Source organism: Trichoderma atroviride, chromosome 4 (assembly GCF_020647795.1).
Source record: "Trichoderma atroviride chromosome 4, complete sequence".
NCBI lineage: Eukaryota > Fungi > Ascomycota > Sordariomycetes > Hypocreales > Hypocreaceae > Trichoderma > Trichoderma atroviride.
The window spans coordinates 4,152,241-4,166,829 of NC_089403.1; the positions used below are offsets into that span (position 1 = coordinate 4,152,241).

A 14,589-nucleotide genomic window follows, 5' to 3' on the forward strand; every position below is an offset into this window, starting at 1 on the left:
ACTTGTGCACTACTGCCATCATCTACACTCCAGCTGCAGCATTCATCATCACGCCCTCAAATTCACCCCACATCGCCCAAAAGATGTCAAATTTTTCTGATATTCAGCCTAGTACTTAATAGCTAATTCTACCAAAAATAAAATCGACTGTTATAATTTGAGTCGTCAAGTCAGTCTCTCCCCTTTGGGCGATGCGCGACATACACACTCAAAAAGGTTCCACAACCATGGTTCTTAAGATGCTGCCCGGCACGCTTTTGGAATCCTCCAAGTACATACTGCCATCGTCAACGCTGGTAATAAGGTCTGACCATTCAAGCAATGTTCTGGCGCCAGAGTTATGCAACTGTCTTATGGTCATATCGCGGCATCGACTTTCCCTCTGCGCTGCCATTGATTCTTCATCATCTGGCTCCAGCAGTACCGAATCAACGATTACCATTGTTGATGTGGGCGCCATGACGCTTGAGACACATCTCAATATCTCTCTGACGTCGTCATCGGGTAGATTCTCAAGAGTGCCGGCAAGAAGATACACTCGAGCTGAGTGGATGAGCTCCTCCCCGTAGAAGTTGTGGGGGCAGAAGTTGATTTGGGTCAAGAGCCCTGGGTTTCTCATTCTGACAAAATCTTTCATGATGTCAAGTTTATCCTCGGGACCCTGAACAGCGAATTGAAGATGAGGAAATAGTTCAGCTAGCTCCTAGCAGCATGAGCTACCTGATCGGACCTATAAGCGTAGGTATCAGCGGCAAGTCATTTAAATCGCACTGAAAAGTTCAAAAACATATTCTTACATCCACAACCAGTGAATCCCTAGGTAGACTTGCCCAATCGAATCCTTGAACAACATTAGCCGAGTAGACATTCTGTCGAAAAGGCTCGCTGCCAAGAAGCTTCATCAGACGAGTGTATCCCTCAGCTTGGTTGCACTCAGTCAGATATTCATCAAAGGGCAAGTCATCGTTTAGAGCTATGTTGCGAGCGGTCTCATCTGAATCCTCCGAGCCAGGCCAGCGAATTGTTGCGTCCTCCATTCTTGCTGCAGCTGGTATGACGACGTCGCAGAAGAAGGGGATGCCCCGTCTCATGTTTTCGTCATGAGCAAATGCCCTCGAGATTGTATTGTGTTGCACCGTTTCATCCACCTGCTCAGAAAATATGTAGCTGGCCATGACAAGTCGTAGCATCCGCTTGAGCTCAAAGACTGGGACATTCGCAGACACTGCCAGTGCATCATATCCAATCGGCTCTTCGGGGACAAGATCGAAAATATCGAAGTGGAACAGCCATTTAAGGGCCATAATAGTTTGGGACTGTAATAGCTCATTAGCATGCATCCAGGGCACTTCCCATCAGTCTTGGTAGCCAAGATGAAGGTTTCTATCCTTACATAAGATATTGCAATTGAGGCGAACTTGGAGGGGCCTGCTGCTAACTGGAGCAGCTTGAATGCCGACTCTATGATCTTTTCCCTGGCTTCAAGGACATCATCTGGAGTATGGACCGTCAAGACTGGAGTACGAGTGTCGAAACTGACAGATGGCAGCGATGTCCCGGATTGCTCGCCATAAGTTTCCCATTTTGCAACTTGCTCCATGATTTCATCAGCCAGAAGGCCTATCTCTGATCGTGGGATATTCATGTCCATGACGGATAAGGCTTTGTAGAATGATGAAGAAACTGAAAGACGGATGGATAAGGCTTTGTAGAATGATGAAGAAACTGAAAGACGGACGGGGAGGTAAATTAACAAGCGGTGGTGAGATGAAAGGAGAAAGAAGAAGGTGCACCTCGCTGTCGCGTCAATAAATATTTATTATGTGGAAAGCTGGAATGACTTTTTAAGGCAGTCAGTGCTAGATAGAGTCGTTTGCATGCAAGTTGGCTAATCTGAGATTGTAGTGATGAGGCTCACTTCATTTTGACTTATCAACCTATACAACTTGACTCTCGCGATAAATTTCGACATTTTTGAAATAATCCACTTACTGCTCGGACCCGCGTGAACGTTATATTCCTAGCCAGTTATCTACAAGATATGTAGGTGGGCAAGGCGCTCGCATTAAGGAAATGAGAGATCTCTGCAAGTAACCTCTTTAAAATAAGGTGGCTGTGATGGGCGATGTTTTACTATAACTGATTAATGAATGTATCATTCTTGATTCAGTTGCATAGTGAATTAAAAGTTGCATTGTATTCACAGCAATATTACAGTACTTTTTTTTTCTATGGAGTATCGACTATTTTGTTGCCAAGCATCGTAGTATTTTACCGTACGCACTAGGAAACACCACGGTCAATTACTAGCATATGTTTTACGTCATGCGAGTGCATTACCCAAATGGGATAAAATAATGAACCCTAATTTAGCGTTGTCACTTGGGCTTGATGAATTGGAGAACAGAGCAGCGAATTCACCATCTTTTGCTGTGGTTTCCCGAGAATGCCAATTAATACCCCATGCATCTCTAGGGTGCTCCACAGGGAGTAGAGACGGGTAAAAAGGCGTTTGGTTGCATTTACAGTCTAGGTAGGTATGTACATGTACAGTATGTGCGGATTGATGCTTACCTTATCTAATCGGCTGCTGTCGGATACAGGAGGCAGCTGGACTACGCCAGATCATGTTCCGCAGCCCGTGCCAGAAAAGTGCCGACCAAGGCTACACTGCAACAAGCACCCAGCCCAGCACATGTGCATGATCCGGGATTGCATGAGCAGCAGAGCCCACGATCCAATGCCGAGCGATGCTGGTCTCCCCGTGGGGTACATCGTGCCAGCCTACATGCCCCGTATCCACCAGCTCCAAGTCCGGGCACTACCCCCACAGCGAACACTACGCGGGCCACCACTGAATGGCATCGCATTAGGGAGCCGCTGCAGAGACGAAGGACACGGGGAATGGGGGAGAGACGAGTGACTAGGCGGGAAGGCTAGAAGAGGGAAGACGAAAAGGAAACGAAAGGATGAAGGAAAAACAGGCCCCAAATCAATAGCCTGGGCCGTCTCCAAGACCAAGCATGGATGGCGGCATGCCACTGCAGCGCAGATGTACTTGTACGACGTCGACTCCTCCGGACGGCTCTCGCGCGCGACGAGATTACAAGCAGCCGTGGACGCGCTGCAGCCTCTGCTATATGCTCGTGCCATTTGAGCGTCCACAGTGGGCCGGGCTGGACGCCTCTCGAGGCTCGAGATCTCAGGCTTGCCGAGGCCGGCTTAGCACGCGCACCACGAAAACGGTCAACTCGGGCCAAGGCCAGGAGTTGAGCATATCCATGTGTCATGGCGGTACTGTGGCTTCTGCTGGAGTTTGCCCAGCGCGGGCAGCACAAGTACCGGTACCTGCACGACGCAGCCTGTTTGCCTCTGCTGCTTCTCCCCCGCCTCTCTCCGCCTTTTAGCTCGCCTGGGGGCCTTTTTGGCTTTGTCTTTTTGGCTGCTTCTCCAGCCCAGCCCACACTCCCCCTCAGCTTTTCCCCGCTTGACACAACCCTGTACCTTGTAGCATCCCGTATCCCGAGACACTGAAAGCTCAGCCGGGCCAGATGAGCTTCTCTCTGCCATCCCATCCGCCAGTCGAGCCGTCTTGAGCATGAGAATTGATTGGCAGCAGTGCTGGCATTGACCGTGCTACCGCTCGTTTCCCGCTGGCTAGAGCACGTCCTGACCAGGTATAAGCCGTCGATCTCAGGCGATATCCCAGCGACGTCCGGCCTGGACTTTTCTTTTTGTTTTCCCCTTCAACTCCAACCCCAACGGATGGCGGCACGCGACTGACCGGTTCCAAGCGCAACGCCCTCAACTGGTCCTTTCCCCCGATACTACGCAGTACTTCGAGTCGTCTCCAAATCGGGAGAGCTCTGACCCTGTGCCGTCTCCACGTTATAGCCGCCATCTGCGTGCTGGGGCCCTGGTTTATCCTGACGGACTTCCATCGCTTTGCCTCGCCGGATTGCTTATCGTCTGTGCTCCGTCACATCTCGTCTCGCCGTCTGCCTTCGCCTGCAGCGCGGACAAACAGCCCGCAACTGAGACATCCGCTGCCAGCCGAATCTACTGAGCTCGCTGGGGCCTGGCGCTTGTCTGATGAGACAGAGCCTCAACAACGAGGCTTGATTGGGCTGTCCTCGTCAGCTTTCTCCTCAGCCGGTTACATAGTCGGTCACTTACGTCTAAGCGACTCTCTGCATTTGCAGACCGAGTGTTAGCCTGTCCAACCCCACACTGCTGCTTCCTCTGGGCCTTGTGTCTCGTCTCTCTCTCTTCCTTCTCTCCTGGCCTCGAGAGCCGGGTCTTGTTGGGGCTCTGATTGTTTATTCAATTGCCGTCCTTTGATCGAGCCCATCCCCCACACCATCCAATCCACCCCCAAATCTGTATAGCCTGATAGTCCTATCCTGTCTTGTTACTTTCGCTGCTACTCCATTCCTTGACACTATCTTATACTCGTACGACCTGTCGCTATTCTCTGGTTCTCGTAATGCTTGCCCTCCAGACCCTCGAGGGGCCGGCCGGTCTTCCACCGCCAGGCCAAGCCAGCGCCCTTGGCCTCGCCGATATGGGTGAAAACCGCAATCAGAAGCCCAAGACATTGCCTTGCAAGTACTGTAGCAAGCGATTCAGGTCAGTCTAGCCCGCTCCGCACCGCTTCCCCCATCTTGTGCTTGTCCGACTCTGCTGTTTTGTGCCGTGTTGCTCACATGGTCTCTCTTCTTCAAATTACAGACGCGTTGAACATGTCCAAAGACATGAAAGGACACATACCAAAGAGAAGCCCTTTGCCTGCGGCTGGGATCGATGTGGGAAGACCTTTGGACGACGGTAAGCTGCTTCTTATCAATTCACTCTCCCCGATGCCATCCTGATCTCTTCCCCCTCCTCACACGATGGATACTTGCCTTTGGTGCGGCTCGGTATGATGTGATGCGAGGCGATGGCATGTGGTGCTTGTACCCATAGCAGTACCCGCGCCTCCTCACTGCATTACATACTCCCCCCTTTCCCCTCATCTGGCATATCGTCTTCTAGCTTTTACCTAAGCTTCTAGCCCAAACTTCAACACCATCTGTCTCTACTTTCACCTTGATCCACTCTCTCTACCTCTCGCCTCATCGCTGCACTTACACGATCCCTTCCTATAGCTCATCCCCCCTTGCGTCTAGTTATACATACTTACATGGACATCAGAGATCTCCTCGTCCGGCATGAGAAGCTCGTTCACCTCAACGAAGGCCATAAGGATGCCACCCGACCAAGGAAGCTCTCTGGGGCCTCTATGCACAAGCCATCTCTTTCAGATAGCCATGTTGAGCTCGATGTCATGGGCATTCACCGGCTGCGGCCACCTCCACCACCTCCACCGGCTACTGCCACGCTGCTGCCTCCACAGCCATCGCCGCCTCAGCAGCATCAGACTCAGGCACCTCCGCCCCCATTTCACCATGAGCCCATGACTCCAAATGCCGGAGGCCATCTCGTCCAACAGGATCCTCAAGCGGCAGCAAGAACTGCGGCATGCAACCTGGATCTCCTTTCCGATGCAGCACTCGCTAGTGAAGTAAATACTATGCAGCCTATGCTGAACAACATGCCCCAACAGCCTCCTACGCACGCAAGAGTCAAAAGTTATCCAGATAACATGGAAGGGTATGCGGAGCGCGCACGAGTAGATGCACCAATTCTTACCGCTGGATTTGCTCCCCAACCTCCACAGCCGTCCTATGATGACTACAATCTGTTCCTTGACGATTACACAACGCCCCAGCATTTCCTCCCTCCACACTTTGAGCCTGATCAGCAGATGAATTTTTTCGCGCGCTCTCCTGCTGCGTTTCAGCGTGGCAATTCAAAGCCCAATTCACAGCTACCCTCTCGCTTTGGGTCTCTTGCTCCTGATGTACAAGATCCCTCTCGACTGCACGAAGAGGCATCTCGATCCCCTCTTCGTATCTCCGTGGTGGACCATACTGCCATCAAGAATCGCTTGGAAGAATTCTCGTCTGTTCTGCCGGCTGATTTTGTATTTCCTTCTCGACATACTCTGACACGATTCTTGGACGGATATATTGGCGGTTTTCATGAACAGATTCCCTTCTTGCATCTGCCTACGCTGTCCCCCACCGAGCTGGCCCCAGAGCTGCTTCTTGCTATTTTGGCCGTTGGTGCCCAATACAGGTTCGAGAGCAAGAGGGGCTATGCCCTCTGGTATGCTGCCAAGGCAGTCTCCATGGAGCAGATACGGAGGCGACACAGCTCGGAAATTCATGCGCTTTTGCCAAACGCATCATCTTACAGTCCTCACTCGACACGTCCTTCTCCTAGCACTAGTTACAGGCATTCTTTTGCTTCAGCTCAGTCAGAGAGGCCAATAACTCAAGATACACACCGAGAACCTTAGTAAGTGACATTTTTATGCACACATTGCCTTCTGTGAGTGTGACTAACACATACTTTTCATCATAGTTCTCCAAATACGCCCCAGTCACGGCTGGAAACTATCCAGGCCGTCTTGCTTCTCTTCTCGCTGGGCCTTTGGGGAGCCAAGACAATCTTGAATGAAGCACTGTCCCTGCAGAGTACTTTGGCTATCTTGATTCGAGAGGAGGGCCTTACCGAGAACATAAGCCAAGCGAGTGTCACGGACTGGGAATCGTGGATTAGACGTGAAGGAGCGACGAGAACCAAACTTATTGCATATTCCTTCTTCAACCTTTGCAGCATTGCATATGATTTGCCACCTCTTCTGGTTACATCGGAGCTCAAGCTTTCCTTGCCTCTTCCTGCTAGGTTGTGGAGAGCAGAGACTGCCTGGCAATGGCAAGAATTGCGACAGTCGACGCCATTGGTTGAGATCACCGTTCATGAGGCTATCGCTCGACTTTTCGGCCGAACTAACCAGGGACTCCCTAATCATTTATCTTCGCTGGGTTTCTATGTCCTCATCCACGCACTGATTCAGCACATTTATTTTCTGAAGCAGACTTCGCTAGCTGCTGGTTTACCTTTTGAGACCCAGCGTACCTTGAAGGTAGAGGATGTGGATGAGGTCACGGGCGCGTTGCGAGTGTGGCACAACACCGTTGAGCAGCATCACTACCTGCTTGCAACAGGCTCAGGGCCCTTTGCTAGCACAGACTTTGCCCCTGGTGGCCTATTGGCATACAACGCGACAGCGCTGTTGCGCCTTGCATATATTCGTTTGTATACTGATACGCCACTAAGCAGAGAGCTGCAGTCAAGGGACTCGATGCTCATGGCATCGGCCATGATTTCAACTCCAATGGTTGTGCGCAGCATTCGACTTCACGGAGCAGTATTTCAAGCTGTTCATGCACTGTCTATGCTAGTCAAGGCTGGAGTGAATTATGTCGCGAGGACGAAGTCTACCGAATGGAGCATCCAGCATTCATGTGAGTTATACGTTTTCTTTATATAATACTCCATTACAGAGTGATGATGATATTTCGGAAGCGCAAGACGACTAACTGATTTTATAGTGTGTAACTTTGAGTGCGCTCTGCTTCTTGCCAAGTGGCTCTTGACCCTAGCGTCACTTACACCGTCTGATGCTCCTGTTACTCTCGACGAGAAGAATCTCTTGGAAACAGTGAGCAGGATGCTTGACGAAACTGAGTTTGCTGTTCCAGTTGATCCATCTCTGGCCGGAATGAACGCAAACCCGCAGATGGAAGCAACAACAGGCCCCATGAAGCTGAGACAGCTGGCAAGTGCAGTAGTGCGGCTCTGGGCAGAGACGTTCAAGGGCACTCACATCTTTGATATGATTAAGACGATGGGTGCCAGCCTGGACGGGTATGCTGATTTGGTGGACAAGCCGAGAGATCGCGTGTCCATGGCGTCCAATGCAACTATGAACTGAGGCTGAAAACAAAAATCACATCAGATTCGCCAGACGACTTTTGGTTAAAGATGTGTAGGGCATGGAAGACTACAAGCAGTCTTGAACTAAAAACAACAGGCGTTATTTGAGCACACAGGATACCCTACTGGGGTAAATAGCATACCTGCGGCAAGAAATGGCTTGCAGTAAATGGATAAACGGGACACGAAACGGGAAACTTTGTGAATAGGATACGGTTTATATTCTTTGGTCAAACTACGGTATGACATGGCTTGGATTAGTATTTGGTTGGTTATGAGTGGCAACTTGAATGGAAGCGTTTGGGTATCGGGTATGAGTGACGGGATTTGTATGTTTGGAACAGACAGCTTGCTAGGAACGAATTGGCAAAAAATACCCCTCTTTTACATTACATCTGGATGGCATACTGTGACATGAAACATTTGTATCAGGTCAATGTAGCGGCATTGCGAACACGGCTTATACTAGCTCTCCTTGATGGTAACTCGGTTATTGAAGAGCGAGAGAAGATTATGTATGAGTGGCAAAACCTACTTGGCATTGAAGTCGTCATCTAATCAATGAATTCAGGTTGTTGCTGAGGCTAATTTTGGGGTCGATTGTAAAGCAATGAGCGACAACCGAGGAAACAAAACCCGAGGTGAAAGACGACAGAGGCGCGATATGGCAGCTCGCACTCGCTAATGTTGCTGATTTTGGATTACTCATTCCCCAGAAAATAAAGTAGCGCCATCACTAATACCGCTATTGCTCCCATGTGTTTAGTGCTAGACTGTGTTTTCTGGTTGGAAGTCGTACAGTAGCGTTGACATGAAGACGCTCGAGCAGCAAAATACGGCGGTTAGGACTGCTACATAGTATAGACATGCCTTGATCATGAGTTTAATATAAATACTTGTAATTTAACAAGAAAAATCAACGAATTAAAACGGCACCATCAAGTATTTCTGCGTGCACCTCGTATATTTCAATATCATGTGAAGAAAAAGGGCGGCTGCGGGGCCGAGCCAAATGCAAGGGAGCCCGATTTTATTATGGGGGAACTTGGGGAACAAAAAGTTGCCTCGGCACAGGCTATTTCGGGAGACGGCAACCTCTCTGAATGCGTCCCGGGGGCTTATTGTGAGCTGAGCTGACCTTTTTTATCAGTCTTTTCGATTCCCCGGATTTTTCTTTTTTCTTTCTTTTCTTTTCTTTTCTTGGGATATACCGACGTATACTTTTAAATTTGCGGGCGATAGACATATATACAACGCGGCCAGGAATAGAGACATAGAAGCATACGCCACAACACGAGCATCCCGCAAACGTCACTCCCACGATGCCCTTCAACACCGAGCTCACGCGCCGTCTAGGCATCCGCGGTAAGTCTTCTCTCTTCTCATGATGCTCCATCTGCCAACCGGGCTAAACGTACATCTGCAGTCCCCGTCGTCCAGGGCGGCATGATGCACATTGGCACCGCCGACCTCGCCGCGGCCGTCTCCAACGCCGGCGGTCTAGGCATCATCACGGCCCTCATCTTCACCAGCCCCGAGGCCCTCCGCGCCGAGATCCAGCGCTGCCGCACCCTGACCAAGAACCCGTTCGCCGTCAACCTGACGCTGCTGCCGTCGATGCTGCCGCCCGACTACCCGGCCTACGCGCAGGCCATCATCGACGAGGGCGTCAAGATTGTCGAGACGGCGGGCAACTCGCCCGGCCCCGTCATCCGCCAGCTCAAGGCCGCCGGCGTCATCATCCTGCACAAGTGCACCACCATCCGCCACGCCCAGAGCGCCGTCAAGCTGGGCGTCGACTTTCTGAGCATCGACGGCTTCGAGTGCGCGGGCCACGTCGGCGAGAGCGACATTACAAACTTTATCCTGTTGAGCCGCGCGCGGCAGACGCTCAAGACGCCGTTTATTGCCTCGGGAGGATTCGCCGATGGACAGGGGCTGGCGGCGGCGCTGGTGCTGGGAGCGTGTGGTGTGAACATGGGCACGCGCTTCATGTGCACCGTCGAGGCGCCAATCCACCAGAACATCAAGGACGCGATTGTCAAGGCGCAGGAGACGGACACGACGCTGCTGCTGCGGCGGTGGACCAACACGACGCGGCTGTTCAAGAACAAGGTCGCGCTGGATGCGCTCAAGATTGAAAAGGAGAGCCAGACGGGCGAGTTTGCAGAGGTGGCGTCGTATGTGAGCGGCAAGAGGGGCAAGGAGGTGTTTGTCAATGGCGACCCGGAATTTGGCGTGAGTTCCCCCCCCTCCTTTTTTTTTATAAAAAAAGTATGATCTATCTTTTGTTGCTAACTGAATGAAATAGGTCTGGACGACGGGCCAGGTCATTGGCTTGATTCACGATGTTCCCACGTGCGGCGCGCTGGTGGCGCGTATTGAGAAGGAGGCTGAGAGCTCTTTGCGGGAGAAGCTGGCCTTGATTGTGCCGGACTCGAAGCTATAAAAAAAGATGAAAAAGAGATGATATATTTAAACGTGCTTGTTTTGACTTTTTTTGCGGAATGGAAACGGTATCCCTTTGTATTATGAAATCATATCTATACACTTCTCTGTCCGGCCTTGATGCAATTAAATGAAACTTTTCGAGAAGAAAATGAAAAAAAAAAAAAAAAAAAAAAAAAAAAAAAAAAAAAAAAAACGCACATGTTTTGTCGTAAACTCATGAGAAGAACACCATTCTCCGCCCATCAGCCCCTGCCTCTTCTACCAGCCACCAACGCCGGATCCAGTCGTCGTCCTTGCTCCCTCTTAAACGGGTCTGCCTCTTCTTCACTCCCCGCCTCCGGGATCCTCCACCGCTCATAATAATACAGCTCCGGCATCCTCGTCTGCGTCTGCTCCTCCAGCTGCGCCTCCCCATCACGCAGACCGACGCCCGTTTCCATGAGCGAGACTCTTCCCTCGGGGTCGCTGGCCTGCCATCCTTCTGGGGCCGATCTGCGCGAGACTGCGGCGCCGGAATATACGTCCTCGCCGAGGGCGTATGTCGCCTCCACGAGGGCTCCCCTGACGCCGCAGTAGAAGGAGGCTGATAGATCGGATGCTTTGGCGAGACAGTGCACACGGTCCATGGACGCGCTGTAGATGTGTATGACTGCGTCGGGCCGCCAGCTGTCCTGTTTTGACAGACGGTGCCATGTACATGTCTGGCCACACGAAGGGTTGCAAGTCTCCGTCGTTTGAATCTGAAGCCCATTCGTTTCGCCAATGTCGCCGAATTGAAAAGGCCGTCCGGGAGTAGGAGCATCGGCAGAACAAGGCATGGCGCTGGTGTAATGGTACGACTTTGGGAATCGAAAGTCGAAGAATCGAATGTCGGGGCTGCAGTTGTTGCCTGCTACGAAGCGTTCGGATCCATATACCAGCAGTGAGCTGCTGGCCTGGTATGGCTGGAAGCCATCACGGTACAGGACGTCGTGGCCCAGTGGAGACCGCATATCAGAGAGCCTGTTCATGGTATTAGCCCAGGCCGCGGAATTTGAACGGGCAGATTTCAGTCTCCGACTTACCTATGGCTTCCGTCGTCCCAAGCGCTGAGCAGCAGATTCTCATTCATCTTGGGAACCGGCTGCATGGAACGCACAGTCGTCTTCTCAGCCGATCCGTCCGCAGAGTCTCCCACAATACCCTTCTTTGAAAGTTTGAGCATTTCAATTCCCGTAGGTCGAATCTTGGCCCATCTCAGGGGATCACTGCAGCCACCGAGTCCACAAGCTACCACATCCTGGCTCATGAACTTGACGCTGCGCAAGAGCGAAATCTCATCTGCAGCGCTGTCTTTGGACACGTCGTAGAAGAGTATAGGTTTGAGCGCCGCCTCTTCAGTATCAGAAAGATTGTACAGCGTCAAGTCTGAGCTTCTGCAGCTCGCCAGAAGTTGACCGCTGGGCTGCCATTCCGTCCACGACACCGCTCTTTGGCCGGGAGATCTCCGCGTCAATGGCGTTTTGGACGTGTCATTTACGTCGTACGCAGGCGCAAACTTTTGAGACGCATCCGATAAAGTCTCGTCTTTGGCAGATAAAAGCTGAAGATCCCCTGTGGCTCTCCCAACAACCACCTCGGGGAATTGTTGGCGCTGGATAATGCTTATCGCTGTCACATCGCCCGTCCCAGCCGCAAAGCCAGCTTCACGACCCGCCAACTTGCTCCAGCTGTCTTTGCCTCTCGCGCCCACGTCCTCCTTGCGTCGAAACACCAAGTTTTCCCCCGCGCCGTACACCAGCATCTCCTCCTGCGTTGACGAGAGCGTCGTAGCATCCATGACGGAGTGGAAGTTGACCGACTGCCTGCTCCTCGCAAACTCCCTCCTCTTGGGCCGTGCCGGTGCCTTTTCCCCGTAAACGGTCAAAGAAAAGCCACGGCTATCCCAGCACCGGTCCAGATACGTCAAGCGGTCTGCCACGGCATTCCACCCTGTCAAGGCTCCTGGCGCAACATTGATGGACGGGAACTTGGCTCTCACGAAGCTGCGCCATCCGCTCTGGTTCATGACGGTGTGGGCGTGCTTCGACACGGCTCCCAGATGGGCCACATCTCGAGCCGTATCAAGATGCTGGGCGATGTCGAGGATGAGATCGCCGGGAAGACTTCCCAGCGATGCCATGTTCATTATGATTACTCCAAAGTCGAATTCATAGAGTGTTTATGCGTCTTTGTAAATGCAAATAAAAGCAACAAGAAGAGTCAAGAAAAAAACGATTCCTAGAGTCCTTTATCTATTCATCTTTAACGCAGTTCCTTTTCTCATCAGCTCAAGTCCTAATTGTCTGTCGTCTCCATATGATACAGAGCCTTCACGCGATGGATGATTCATCCGCTAAAACTTACTAAACGTGATACAGTGGCGCAGGCAGAAATATATTGCAAGACACAGTGACTCACACTCGGACCCAAGCCTTTATTCCTTCTGGAAAATGGTGAAAGAAAAAAAAACGCCTAACCAGAAACCTCAACGATATTACCAGTTTTGTAAGCAGAATAAGGAATAGAGAGATGTGAGGAGATGGGTGACACTCTCGATAGCGTGACCAGGTTGAAGAATTGATGCTTGTATGCGTCATTAGCGTCTTTAGCGGGTCGATTCGGTAGATGCACTACACCGCCTAGGAAATCTTCTGGACTTGCAGTCTTCATAAGGGTATTGGGACCAGGCTTCTTCCCATTAAGAACATTAGAAATTGATGCAATATTTTTAGTTCATATAGACATCGTATATTGCATCTCTCATTCGCAACTAATGGCTTATATGTATATGCTCTAAATACCACACCTCCCTCCTCACCCGATATCAAAATCCGCCCTCAAAACCGCAAGCATCGTCGCCAGCCTCATGCACAGATATGCCAGAAAAAAAAAGACAAAACACCCCCTGTGTACTATGAGAGTTCTGCCTTTAAACCTTCCGCCCCTTCTATCACTCCCTAAATCAGAAAAAAAAAAAAAAGGCCACCTTCTGCCATATGCCGTATCCAACGCCAATGAAAAAGGGGAAAGAAAAGTTTCAACGCCCCAAAACAAAATGACATATTCCAACGTTCGTCGTCATATAGAGAGGTATTAACGAATATCATGAGAAAACATAAAAAAATTCTCACATTAAAAGATACAGCGCACGCACAGCCTTTTCTGCCGCTGCAACGTGCCAGGGTCGTACATCCCCTTCCTTATCCACCACTCCGCGCGCCCTTGCCAGCGTGCCTAGTCCCCTAAAGTATCCCAGCATCTCTCGTAAAAGAGGTTCATGCACGCGTGGAGTTGTCTCTGTGTATATTAGATTGACCTCCATGACGACGGGGGGATCTTCCAGTCTGAGCCCTGTCCGTTTGATCAAATATCCACTCATTAAAGAGAGCTGCACCTCTAGGATGCTGGAAGAGTTGCTTAGTCGGTGGCCAGTTATAGCTCCCCACGTTTGATCGCTAACGTCAACCAAAATTTCATCCGATTCGGTCTCGGCTGTGCCAGTACCATCGTTGGAAGGTGTAGCGGCTGCAGCATTCGCTGCAGGCGTTGCAGGAGTAGCAACAGGCTCCGGAGACTGCATAGAAGGCTGCGGCGTAGAAACTGGAGTATGGAGAGCAGCTACGGGCGCAGGGAGCTTGATTGCCGGCGGCAAAAGCTGAAGCGACGGGTTTGAATCGACAGTAAGCAAAACTAATGTGACCTTGGCATGAATCTCAGTGCGAGCCAGGTCAACCCAGAAATCCACCTCGTGCTGCGGCATCGGCCCGCATTTAGTGATAATGACCCTCCAAAGAACCCTCCAGGAAGACATCAGTTCAAGCGTAGTCTCCCATATTTCATTGGCGATCTCATTCATGTTTCGAGACGGTGACTTTCCTTTTCTTCCCATGCAGTAGGCAGCTGTCGCTTGCTGGTTCCCCCCTGTCGTCCGTCCACGCCGCAGTAACCCATCGCTCGTCAACACTCTGGGAATATGCCACGTGAATGCATGAGTTTTCGCGGATTAGGGAAGCTGAGGGAGTCGTGGTCAGCTTGAAATCGATGATGCGTGGTAGCAACTGTTCGAGTCTGATTGCTGGGGCTGGCATCGGGCCCCCAAATAAGGTGCAGCGATCATATGTTTCGATGCAGAGTCTGACAAGATCTGAAGTCTGGGTAATGACCAAGGCTGATGGAGAGGACAGTACATCTGTGGACACCAGCTGCAAAACCAGCTCATTCTGAGGAGCT

General features: G+C 51.1%; 6 protein-coding genes across 6 annotated transcripts; 2 read left to right on the forward strand and 4 right to left on the reverse strand.

The window, feature by feature from the left end:
• Nucleotides 1-208: 208 nt before the first annotated feature.
• TrAtP1_008749 (uncharacterized protein) lies at nucleotides 209-637 on the reverse strand (the record flags this gene model as incomplete). The annotated part of the gene is made up of 1 exon (XM_066114031.1): nucleotides 209-637. The coding sequence occupies one exon, from the start codon at nucleotides 635-637 to the stop codon at nucleotides 209-211; it is 429 nt and encodes a 142-aa protein (XP_065970124.1).
• A 66-nt stretch (nucleotides 638-703) lies between these two features.
• TrAtP1_008750 (uncharacterized protein) lies at nucleotides 704-1,304 on the reverse strand (the record flags this gene model as incomplete). The annotated part of the gene is made up of 2 exons (XM_066114032.1): nucleotides 704-730; nucleotides 798-1,304. The coding sequence occupies 2 exons, from the start codon at nucleotides 1,302-1,304 to the stop codon at nucleotides 704-706; spliced, it is 534 nt and encodes a 177-aa protein (XP_065970125.1).
• A 1,341-nt stretch (nucleotides 1,305-2,645) lies between these two features.
• TrAtP1_008751 (uncharacterized protein) lies at nucleotides 2,646-8,278 on the forward strand. The gene is made up of 5 exons (XM_014086986.2): nucleotides 2,646-4,629; nucleotides 4,732-4,827; nucleotides 5,194-6,402; nucleotides 6,469-7,415; nucleotides 7,503-8,278. The coding sequence occupies exons 1-5, from the start codon at nucleotides 4,487-4,489 to the stop codon at nucleotides 7,883-7,885; spliced, it is 2,778 nt and encodes a 925-aa protein (XP_013942461.1). The 5' UTR covers nucleotides 2,646-4,486; the 3' UTR covers nucleotides 7,886-8,278.
• A 647-nt stretch (nucleotides 8,279-8,925) lies between these two features.
• Nucleotides 8,926-10,480, forward strand: TrAtP1_008752 (uncharacterized protein). The gene is made up of 3 exons (XM_014086987.2): nucleotides 8,926-9,252; nucleotides 9,314-10,125; nucleotides 10,199-10,480. The coding sequence occupies exons 1-3, from the start codon at nucleotides 9,210-9,212 to the stop codon at nucleotides 10,334-10,336; spliced, it is 993 nt and encodes a 330-aa protein (XP_013942462.1). The 5' UTR covers nucleotides 8,926-9,209; the 3' UTR covers nucleotides 10,337-10,480.
• A 100-nt stretch (nucleotides 10,481-10,580) lies between these two features.
• Nucleotides 10,581-12,505, reverse strand: TrAtP1_008753 (uncharacterized protein; the record flags this gene model as incomplete). The annotated part of the gene is made up of 2 exons (XM_066114033.1): nucleotides 10,581-11,340; nucleotides 11,403-12,505. 2 exons carry the CDS (start codon nucleotides 12,503-12,505, stop codon nucleotides 10,581-10,583), a joined length of 1,863 nt encoding a protein of 620 aa, XP_065970126.1.
• A 981-nt stretch (nucleotides 12,506-13,486) lies between these two features.
• Nucleotides 13,487-14,215, reverse strand: TrAtP1_008754 (uncharacterized protein; the record flags this gene model as incomplete). Its single annotated transcript, XM_066114034.1, has 1 exon — nucleotides 13,487-14,215. The coding sequence occupies one exon, from the start codon at nucleotides 14,213-14,215 to the stop codon at nucleotides 13,487-13,489; it is 729 nt and encodes a 242-aa protein (XP_065970127.1).
• Between the last annotated feature and the right edge of the window lie 374 nt (nucleotides 14,216-14,589).

Coding starts and splice junctions, on each gene's coding strand:
- TrAtP1_008752 (XM_014086987.2), top strand. CDS start 9,210: ATGCCCTTCAACACCGAGCTCACGCGCCGTCTAGGCATCCGCG. Junction 9,253..9,313: donor GCGCCGTCTAGGCATCCGCG/GTAAGTCTTCTC, acceptor GTACATCTGCAG/TCCCCGTCGTCCAGGGCGGC. Junction 10,126..10,198: donor ATGGCGACCCGGAATTTGGC/GTGAGTTCCCCC, acceptor TGAATGAAATAG/GTCTGGACGACGGGCCAGGT.
- TrAtP1_008751 (XM_014086986.2), top strand. CDS start 4,487: ATGCTTGCCCTCCAGACCCTCGAGGGGCCGGCCGGTCTTCCACCGCCA. Junction 4,828..5,193: donor GGGAAGACCTTTGGACGACG/GTAAGCTGCTTC, acceptor CATGGACATCAG/AGATCTCCTCGTCCGGCATG. Junction 7,416..7,502: donor ATGGAGCATCCAGCATTCAT/GTGAGTTATACG, acceptor CTGATTTTATAG/TGTGTAACTTTGAGTGCGCT.